Source organism: Camponotus vicinus, unplaced genomic scaffold, assembly GCF_025532165.1.
Source record: "Camponotus vicinus isolate PSW18456_S1 unplaced genomic scaffold, iyCamVici1.0 SCAF_8, whole genome shotgun sequence".
NCBI classification, from domain to species: domain Eukaryota; kingdom Metazoa; phylum Arthropoda; class Insecta; order Hymenoptera; family Formicidae; genus Camponotus; species Camponotus vicinus.
Genome location: NW_028141980.1, coordinates 14,639,255 through 14,650,618, shown reverse-complemented (window position 1 = coordinate 14,650,618; position 11,364 = coordinate 14,639,255). Strand labels below are relative to the sequence as shown.

Here is an 11,364-nt window from a genome sequence, read left to right as displayed (position 1 = left end):
AGCGACGATGTTTACCGAGACATTGTTTTTCATTGCGCTACTTTCTAATTGACGGCGAAATGCCGACGAAAACGAAAGTGCATTTAAGTTATGCAAGTTTGGAGTTAAGCCAATGAGCGCTTTTACTTCGTGCATTAGCGTTTGAAATTCTTTGATCTTCAGTTTTCTTCAACGCGCGTCCTTGATTCATCTCGGAAGAAGTATATACCGTTATTATATATAAAAATTTCCTGTGTTACTTTTTTTTATATTAAACTTTATTAAAAAATAAAAGGATCACGTCAGCAAGAGAGCACTCTTGAGAATCCTATAGCAAAAATTATGAACAAAAAAAAGACGGCTCGGTAAACATCGCGAAAACCAAAATGTAACGGAAAATAATGAGGGATGCGTTTGAAGACATGCGCTCCTCTGGTTTTATTTGTAAATTTTATTTGTATAAAAAAAGGTGAAAATGAAAAACAGAACACGTTCGGAGCACGGACGCGGGACCGTTTCGTGACGAACTACCACACTTGTTGATTAGTATTTTATATATATATATATATAAAATGAAGCGTGAGAATCTCGCGGACAGGGATGTACACGGTAGTGGAAATGAGGCGGGACGGTGGATGCTGTATAAAAGAGAGTATCAAATGGGCAAGGAAAGTGCGGAGAACAAAGTCAGGGGAACAAAGGATTATATATTCACGATGTACATCTTGTGATATATATATCTTTGGGAACACTGTCGGAATCTGAACCGAATCGGACCCGCGCCGCCGAGACACTCGTCAGTCACAAAATATATGAGACGAATTGATATTTCTATTTCACACTCTTCCCACTCCCTAAATTACTATTAGGAACCTGGTTCCGTCGTAACGTTGTTGCAGCGAAAACTCTGCGCTCAGAATCCAGCCGAGTTAACTCCTCGAACCGAAGATACCGGTCCAGTGTCTAGCGAGATTTTCAACGCAACGTAATGTAATATATATATATATATATATATATATATATGTCATAAAGTTACGAAAATAAAATAACACGATTAACAATAAGAATATAATATAGCATGTATTATTGCATATTAAAGAATATTACAAAAACAGTCAAATAAGTTAAATCGGCTGTTACAAAAAATAATTCAGAATGTGTTTTAAAATTAATAAGTCTACTCGTCGTATACAGGCGCGATAATGTTCCACCACGATATTACTAAATAATAATCTTTCGCAGACTTTCGACACGCAATCGAGTATTTCGATAAGACAGATCTACGTCAAACACGAGAACTTAACTCCACATAACTTAAAAAATACAAGGATAACGCGAAAAACACGAATCAAACAAGGGAAAATTTGACGTCGTAAAACATATATCTCATGCACGCGTGAGAAAAGCATTTTTAATTTCGCTATGCACATTATTCACAATTTCTTTAATGGCTGATATTTTCATGGGGAGTGTTGTCTTTAAAAAGCCTGGCCGAAAAGGTAACATCATTCTCAACAATTTATCGTACCGTCAAACATGAATCAAGAGGTATACCGTCGGCAATATAATTAGGGAAGTTGCGCCGCGAATAAATTTGCATGCGAAACGACGAAAAACGAGGTAAGGTCGATCCTGGCGCAGTATTTCGCTGCTCGCGTATATACTTGTAAATAATAGTATATGTGCATCACCGGCGCTTGGCGGCACCATGATTTCGGTTTCCTTTTACAATTGCGATCGTGCGAGTTACGTCTCTCTGTGTGTGTACGTGTGTATACATATATATATATATAAATCTACATAAATAAGGCGCGAGCTACGCCCGCATTGAAAACGTCGTTAAAGATAGTTAAAACCAACCAAATGTTATTTTTTCAAATAAATAAATATATTTTTTTTGCACGTCATATAAAAATAAAAATAAACAAACAGAAATTAAAAAGATAAAAATGGGATATTTTTTAAAATCAATGTTTTTGACATTTAGGAGATTGAAAAAAATTTACATCCGTATGTCGATAAGAGAGGCGCATCTTTCTTTTCAATTTTCTTATTCGTTCCAGCAAAATGATTTGCGTAGGATAAAACGAGTATTTCCGGTATCGATGGACGTGCATGAATATATGTGTTTTGCGGCTCGTAATTGAATTGGTATAAATTGCACGCGCGCTAAACGACGCTATTCAATGATATTTGTTAATCCGTATGCTTTCCTCCCGACGTTTTCAACGCATTACGGCGTGATCCTAAAGTATACTTATGCGCATCTGTGAAACGTATTGCACCTGCGTGGGCGTCCGCGTTCGAGGGCTTTATTTTTTCTTTTTTGTTAAAGCTAAATTTTGAAAGCGAGATCTTGTGTGACGGGGTAACGTAATAAGTGAACACCCGTTGGATTTCTATCGCGGTGTTCTCGCGTCCGCATAAATCAAGTTTTCGGAGATTCGTCTCTTTCTCTCTCTTTTTCTCTCTCCCGCAAAAAAAATCGGTAGATTAAAAAAGAAATTTTATCAAAGAAATTCGCTCCATAAAAATTCCTAATCTCTTCCATAGCCAGGATTAGTTTCAAGTATTTGATTTCTTTCTGTTCCCATCTTTTCACGAGTATATTACTTTATATTCCTCACAAGAGCGATTTTGAAGTAATCCTTTTGAATGCACGCACATCACGTAAATCTAGTTTAGAGAGCAAGAATAAACTTTCTTTTTTGGTATTATATATTGTGTATCTCATCTAAAAAGAGTAACAAATTGTTATAATAGATATATTTAATTTTGGTGCAATCGTACTTTTAAAATTAAACGAGATAATATAATTGGACGTTTAATATGTGAAAAAAAATTCATAATGTATTTTAAATCTTATTAAAGATTGAATTAATCTTTTATAAGAAAGAAAGACTTTAATTTTAAATTCTGACGAAGCTGAGAAAAACACAACTTTATAGAACGACTTTCTATTGGTTCTTTCTAATCCACCCATCTTTTTACGGTATCTTTGATCAAATGAACGAATAATTACGTCGGATGCGCCACCCTGTCGGCGGGCACGTGCCCTGAGTCTTACAAGGGGAAAGAGAAAACAATAATTTATACACATATATATATCGTTAGTAATATATGTATATATAGAGATATATGTATATATATAAAGCTTAAACCTAATCTATGTTGAGCATTCGGTGAACGACGAGGGTGACGCAGCCTATGGTATGTAAAAAAGCGCATTGTTTCTTTCTATGCGCCTTTCGAAGTACATCTGACTATAAAGAGAGAGAAAACAGAGGAAAAAAAAGAAAAGGAAAAATGAAAAAGAAACAAGATTGTACCGTTTACGTATACGGATACACGATCGCGCGTTCACCGCAAAATTCGTCGCGAGCTGACACATCGAATCTCCGAGCGTCCTATCTATGGACAAATATAAGGAAACCCATTCAAATTTTTGATGGTGAAAAAACAAGATCGAGAAAGAGTATCTATCGAGTAAATTATTTATAAATTTAAATTTGTAAACATCTTGCATTTCGTTTTTCCGTCGAATTTTGCGCGAGACGAAATCCTATCCTTTTTCTCAAAATTAACCGAATCGTTTTCATTGCACACATCCGCGAAATGCAATCAAAGTAACGAAAAAAGGAGGTAAATGCCTGACGCCGAGGTGACAGACGAGAGTCGTTTATTGCAAAATAGTAAATCGATCGATCGACACTGATTCTCCTACGTCTTTTACGATACGAATGGAAAAGGGAGCGAGAAAGAGAGAGAGCAAGAACGACATTCGCGGGAAATAATCGCGATACGCAACTCGAAAAAGCCAACTGACGCGTAATTCCGTCGTGGGATCATACGAAGTTAAGCGGATATTGCTGGTCGTTAGCGGTCGTTATCACAGTATATCGCTGATTCTACTTAATACGTACGCTTTGCTCTCTCTCTATCTCTTTCTGTATCTCTCTCTCTTCCTTTCGTCGATCGAAATGGCACTGCGCAATCTTCCGACGTCGTCTAACCACCCGAACCAGTTTCGCTCGCAGACGAGGGCTCGAGATGGCGATCTTTCGGGGCCTGAAGCCGATAATATTTACAGGATCGAGGGAAAAAAATATCAAATACATCGTCTTATCTTCTCTCCTTAGCTCTTTCCTTCTAAAAATTAACATACATTTCTAAAAGATTGACGCTTGCAGTTTCCCCTCCTTAAGTAATCTTAAAGTTGCACGTTTGTTTCCTTAAATAAATCCATTGTCGGCTCGCGACAAATTTCGTGATCTCGCGCGTATACGGAACTTAAAATAAACAAATAACGTCCCTGTCATTCTCGGCTAGAAAACCTCTGGACCTCCCTCCTTGCAAAAAGTACATCTTGCAATATGTATATAAAATATTTATATATATATAATATATATAAAAAAAGAGATTAATAAAAACCATTAATCCGACATCGCTACCTGTTCGTTCGCGACACTCGAATATACGTATTATTTATATCACACGGCGGATTTTGTGACTGCGAGATTAGAATATAATAAGCATAAGCACTAATAGTCTATTATCGATAATAATATATATAAAAAAAGGAGATTCCTACAATATCGGATATGAAAACGGAGTGACAAAAAGTTCGTACAGTCAACGGGATACAGCGTAATAAAAAAAACAGAGGTGATCAAAACTTTACGATGATACTAACTAATAAAATGCACCATACGCAATATCTCTCTTGTAAACTTAATAATTAATAATAATAATAATATAATAATATATATAATATAATATAATAATTATATATATATATATATATAAAATAGTAATATATATAATAATAAAAATAATTAATAAAATAATAATAATAGTAATATGATGATACAATTTTATCGAGTATATCGTAGCAATAATAATAATAAAGAAAACAAATATCTGTTTTTATCTACACATTGTCTACAACAGTTATCTTCTTTTTTCGCATTCGTCGGTTTGCGCAATTCTCAATCGCGATCAAACTCAATTCACTTCGATATATAACGTCTTGACTCATTAGAGAGAAAGAAGATTATGTCGGAAAACATATATATGTATGTATGTATGTGTATGTGTGTGCTATGTGTGACCTTGCTCTCTTTCTTTTTCTTTTTCTTTCTTTAAGCTTAGCATATGTGCCTTTTTTTGTGTGTGATCGGTTATTTTCGTTATCACGGATTAAAGTTTAAAGTACAATCGGCCGTGCACATGGATAAGTCCCGTACTGAGTCCGAAATGTTGTCACGTTCTTCGTTTTCCCCTTTTATACATGTATATTACGGTTTTTCCGTTTATTCGAGAAAAACTCTCGTGCGTGCTATTCTTTCCAGCATTACGCGCAATGTTTCCCCACGGACGAGTTTTACCGATCCAATTGTACGAAACTTTCGTTGCAAGACTCTCGGTTTGATTTCGACTGGACGAAAAGCGCGTATACAGCGCCATTTATTAATTTTTTTTTGAAAAAATGTATAGTTGATAAAATTTTCGACTCACTTTTGAAAGCTTTTCTCTATTTAAGTATAAATATGATTTTAATGTGATCGTGATTGTGTATATTGCGAATTTAATAAAGCGTTGTGCATTCGTTAGTTGAATTATAAGTTGAGTATTTTAACTTTTCCGTTTTATAGATCCCGAAAGAACAGAGTAATTTAGTGACGAAAAAGTGTACGCGAGCGGTGTTACAGATCTATAAAAGAAAAAACTTCTCAGAGCCTTAACAGTAAAAAAAAAAACTAGTTATCTCGTATGATATACAAAAATGAATCGCGACTGGGGAATGTTTTGACAATAAATCTCGCAAAAAACGCTTTACAAGGACTTTCATTATTTAAAATTTTTTGTACCATAAATGTCAATGAAGAAATGATAAGCTTTTAATTTTCTTGAAAAAAAATTCGAATTAATGAGTATTATAAATATTTCTTTAAAAAAATGGTACAATTATAAACAACAGGTCCAGTTTTTATCGAAATATGATATCACTTGTTTTGATTATAATAGAAATCACTGATTTATTATTCATGAAAGGCGCGCGAGAAACATATTCCGAACATTGACATTTATCCGATCGATAAAAATAGCCTGCCTTCAATAACGAGTCAAACATGTAAATGAGGACAGATGTTCGCGGCAAAAATGAATTATTATTCTTCGAGTTGAGAAACGGTTGCGGCGCGATTAGTAAACAGATTATAGTAAAGAAAAACAACTAAGGAAAAAAAAATTATTTATTCAACTATATTTTAAGTCGTTTTCACGCAAAAACGACCTAGAGTCTTAAAGTGGAAGTCCAAGAAGGATACATGTTGAAGTAGAAAATCTGTAGTCTTTCGATGTCCGCGCGTAAACACGGTATTATGCAAACACGACGGTTGCGGTTTTCAACATTACTGGGATATTGAGCATCCATCATAATACTTGGAATACGTAAACGCAAAGTTTCATAATACAATTATAAATTAACGTGACAATTAAAGGAGCAAAAATAAAATAAATTCATAATTTGTAAGATCCTCTTTGGATATAACTGCAAACATTTAAAATGGACCATATAATTTACACTTATTCCAGGTCTCTATCCTGAAACTTACATAAAAGAAAAAAAAATTATCTCAAAGTGTTAAATTATCTTTCACCGGGCTCGATCGTTTAACGTTCAAAATGCTATTGCAGTATAATCTCTATTTGCGAATAATATAACAATATAAACTGTTTAAATTCTCGTGCAGACATACATGTACGAAGGCATACGGAAATCGATGTGTTTCGATTTGACTTAGAAGAGCGTTAATGTCTAACGAGTCTTGTTTGCGCCTTTTTATTTCATTTAACCGCAAGAATGATATTCTAGAAAGGGCACGCGGATAAATGTAAAAATATAATTTTAACGTCGATAATAATACTCGTAAATATTACGAACGGCCATTAGAAAAGATCCCGCCATTCCTGGCCTTCGATATTTCCCCATTGGTCGTCTTTCTTTTTTCTTTTCTCATAGCTTCGCATTTTACGTAATGGACGAGAGAAAGAAAATAAAAAATAATATAAGAATAACAAAAAAAAAAGAAAAAAACAACAATGGACAACCACCACGATTATATCGTCGTTGTCGTCGTCGTTTCATTCCGCGACGCGATGTGTATAAGTAGATCTTCTTTCGTTATAATAATTTAACGAGTCGTTTATTAACGTGACGCCTCACGACGCGCGATTTCCCCCTTTTTCCCTTCTCAATATTGTATATTGGAAAGTGTATCGATAAAATTGCGGTTCCTCGATATAATATAATATTACCTTCCTAAAATACGGTCAAATCACTGCCGCGAGCAGCAATTCCGAGGCACTACGAACAGGCCACAGAGAATATGGCCGCACAATTATCATCTTCAGATCTCTGTGTCTCTAAAATGACAAAAGACTAACTGTAGAACACCTAATACGTAATCGTAATTATGCTAACGCATCTTGTCGTCTCTAGGTTTAGACTCATTAATGTAATGTACAATAATTAGAGAGATCACACGTCTTAATATAGAAATTTTTAAAAGATTATTCTCTAGTACGTTGAAACCTTCCTCTCTCCACCTTCCTCCCCCCACCCTCTTCCTCCTATTTTTCCCTTTTGCTCTTCACTTAAGTATTGCCACGAAGTGTTTTCTTTTTCTTCCCTCCTTCTCTTTCTTAAGAATGATGATAATTCTCCGAGATGTGAGCGGACCCGTGTACGGTCCTTCAAAGTCTTTTCTTTATCTTGAGCTATGCGCTATCGTCTACGCTACTTAAACGCTAAACTCTACGGTGTGTCTCAGCCTTCTTCCACGTTCCCTCCTCTTTTTCTTTTTTTTTTCTGTCTCGTGTACTCGCTTATCTAGTTTTTTTTTGTTTATATCAGCACCAATCTGATTTTTTAAAACCGATTCAAAATATCGTCATATATATATAGTTAGAATATAATGTAACCTGTCGTATAAATATACATTCAAATATTACTATAGTATACAAGAGTCGCGCGCACCTCCCTCCACCCCTCTATCCCCTTCGCGCTGCATCGCGGTAGTCATCGTCTCGTCGATTCTTGACCGATCTACCCGAAAACTATGGCTCAGCACAGTGGGAGGATACGTCGTCCTCGTAAATTCTAGCTATAATCTCTCGTGTCTTTCTTCCTTCCGCTTGTCATATCATTCCCTCCCTCCTCTCTCTTCCCATCCCAACTATCCCCCTATATCTTCTTTCTCCCACCCTCTCACTCGGTACTCTTTCTTTTCTCGCATCATTCGCACTCAATCGCATTCGCACACACTCGCATACTTCACCTTTCTCCGTCGTGTGTTTTTCTCTTCGTTCTTCTTCTTCTTCCTGCTTCTCTGCCTCCTCCTCTTCCTCCTTCTTTTCTTCTTTGTTTGGAGTGAACAGCTTTACATATTTACAAGCATTCTTCACGTGGTCGTGTAAACGCTTCCCTTGAGAAGCACAACATACCTCTCTCTTTCTCGCTATCTCTCTCACTCTCTTTCTCTCTCTCTCTCTCTCTCTCTTTCTCGCGAAACATTTTAAAACATAGGCAAGTTAAATATTGTATCACAATCATTTTAGTCTGGTCGAAATCGAACATCTTCAACCCGTTTGGCGATACGTGGCGTTTTGAACGATGAGCGGCGGCGCCCCGGGCGACGCATGCACCATCATCCCGCGAGATGCAAAGACAGACGGATTCGCGGGAACACTTTTTTGTCAATCTCTTCGAATTCGCCTACGCGCCTCGCGGGGCGGGGGGGATAAGAGCCCCGAACTCTCACGTGCTATTCCCTTGTCCACGAAAGAAACGCGAGAAGGTACGTCACATAATCGATTAATCATAAAAAAATACGTACGGAGAAATAGACGAGATCCTTCGTTGGTTGTTTTACCTTGGTCTGGCTAATGAATTAACTCGACGGTGAGTGGCGGACGATTTTCCGAGCTATTTTCCGTGTGAGATCGATAACTTGGTGATGCGGATCGTAGTAGAAATCGGTATTTGCTGGCATGAGAATTTACTAGTGAATTATATAATTATAGTATATATGTATACGCGCTGTAATAACGGACTATGGTATCCTTTAGAGATCAAATCTTAATTCGACGCATAAAGAGTAACAATCGCGAACCATTGCATCGCAATCGTGAGACTGTAAACGAGAACACACATGTCACAAAAATTATTACGAGTTGTCGCGACTGACACTTGAGCGAGTATAATTGCGCACCGTCGTTTGCCACTCGGTAGCGAAAATGCAATGATAAATGATGATCCTACCCGGAACGTTGTTTTTTTTCACGGTGTCATCCGGCGCGTGAGAGGATACGTTTGCTTCTAATACACGAACGTCACAGAATACGTAAAAGCGGACTCGACATTCCCCCCTTGCTTCCCAAACAATGCAAAAATCTGGACAATTCGTCGACGTTGTTTCATCTCTCTATTTGCATTATAGCAAGAGCGCTACAATTTAGAAAGAGATGGAAAAAACAGACGTATTATTCGGATAATTCGTTATATTCGACGGTGAATCGCGCGCGAGAAAACGAGAGGAACGATGTTTCTTGGACGTTCGTGTTGTACAGGATCGCGCAAAAGGCGAAAAACCGAGCGCCGTTCTCACCGTCGAGTCCGGGACTAGCTGGCGACGCGTTCCGAGGCTCCGTTAAGCAGCGATGGGACAAGAAGAGCGAGCGAGTTGTGAAAACAAAGAAGACAACCCTATTAAATGCACAGTGATAAATGTCACGGGTAATGTTGCTGGATCGGCTGTTGGCCGCATCGGTTGGACGCGGCGGCGGCAGCGGCGGCGGCGGCGGCGACGATCGCGTTCGACGTCGCGTCGGCCTCCAACGCGGCTGGGCCGAAACAGCGCTGAAACCTCAGCGCGGGGATTCCTGCTTGCTAGTAGGCGGCAGGATGGACGGTTAGTCACTGCGGCGGCAGACCGGTCGGCGGCTTGAATTCGCCGGTGACGGATACGCCGTTCGCCTGGGCGCCAGGAAATTGCGCGGTCGACACCGGCGGCTGGTGATTGAACGCGGGCGCGTAGCACTGCGGGAAGTAGAGCTCTGGCTTGACGACCGTGGGCGTGAGGGTACCGCGGGGTACGGGAACCGGTCCCAGGCCCGCGGGCGTGCCGGGCGGCTTCGAGTCACCGTTCGAGTTCCGACGCACTTTGGCCGCGTGCGGATTCATGTGGTTGTCAATGTGCTTCTTCACCTCGGGCTCGGTGGCGAAGCGCCGCCTGCAATTGGGCATCGGGCAGCAGAACGGCCGGTCGCCCTGATGGGTGCGCGTGTGCTGATCCAGAATCGCTTTCTGACGGAAGTCCTTGCCGCACTGCTGACACTTATACGGCTTCTCGCCCGTGTGGATGCGCAGATGCTGATTGAGAATCGTGCGCTGACGGAAGTTGCGCCCGCAGTACACACAGCCGTACGGCTTCTCGTTCGTGTGGATACGCAAGTGTTGCGTGAGATGGGACTGCTGGCGGAACCTCTTGCCGCACTCCGGGCACGGATACGGTCGCGACTCGATGTGTATGCATCCGTGTTGCAGCAGCGTGGACTTCTGCTTGAACTCCTTCTGGCAAATTGGACAGCGCACATACAGCGGCATGCCGGCCGAGCGGCCGTGCTGTATCACATCAGGTAGACAGCTCTTCGTGCCGCCCTGCTGCTTGATGTACTGCAGGGCGCCGAAGCTGCCCGGGCCGCCCGCGCCGAAGACCGTGTGATTGCCGCCCTTCGGATCCTTGAAGTAAGCGGGATACTGGATGGAGTTGGCGTCCGGCGCCGGACTGAACGCGCCCGACTGCGTGTCCGTGTCGCCGAACGTCGACGCTACCTCCTCCTTACCCTCCTCGGGCGGAAAGGGAACGTCCTGCGGCCAGAGCGTCGGCGTCATCCCGTTCTTGAAGATGAGGTGCGGGCTCACGTCTGTAACGAAAGTACGGTCCACGTTCATCGGCGGTATTCCACGGCGGACGGAATGAGAAGGAAGAACGTTAGTCCGGTTTAATGAGACGGAGCGAGATTAAAACTACGTGTCAATTGTAGCACTAGTCAAGCGTGGCGTTAAGAAATCGCTCGAAACACGAATTCGAGCGAAAACACCCAGGCAACACAAACGTCCGAGAAAAACGTCTAAAGAGAGATCCTGATTTATTCCGCGGCATTTACACGTCTTTTGGACTTTTGTGCTGTTTGGGAAGCTACCGTGAATCCAATTTATCGCGCGATCCCCAGTGAAAGTTATTAGCAGCGATAGGTGCACGAGAAGAAACGCAGCAGTCGCTGGCAGGCCGATGTCCACCTTGACGCGAAAAACTAAAG

General features: G+C 40.2%; 1 protein-coding gene across 4 annotated transcripts in view; it reads right to left on the bottom strand.

Moving 5' to 3' along the window:
* Window positions 1-392: 392 nt before the first annotated feature.
* The window catches only part of LOC145976006 (uncharacterized), a 78,592-nt gene continuing 67,620 nt past the window's right edge, over window positions 393-11,364 (bottom strand). For all 4 annotated transcript variants that reach the window (XM_083106826.1, XM_083106825.1, XM_083106824.1 and 1 more), the window contains one exon: window positions 393-10,968. In XM_083106826.1, the coding sequence (XP_082962952.1) occupies window positions 9,959-10,968 (1,010 nt within the window). In that variant the 3' untranslated portion in view covers window positions 393-9,958. The remainder of the gene's footprint in view (window positions 10,969-11,364) is intronic.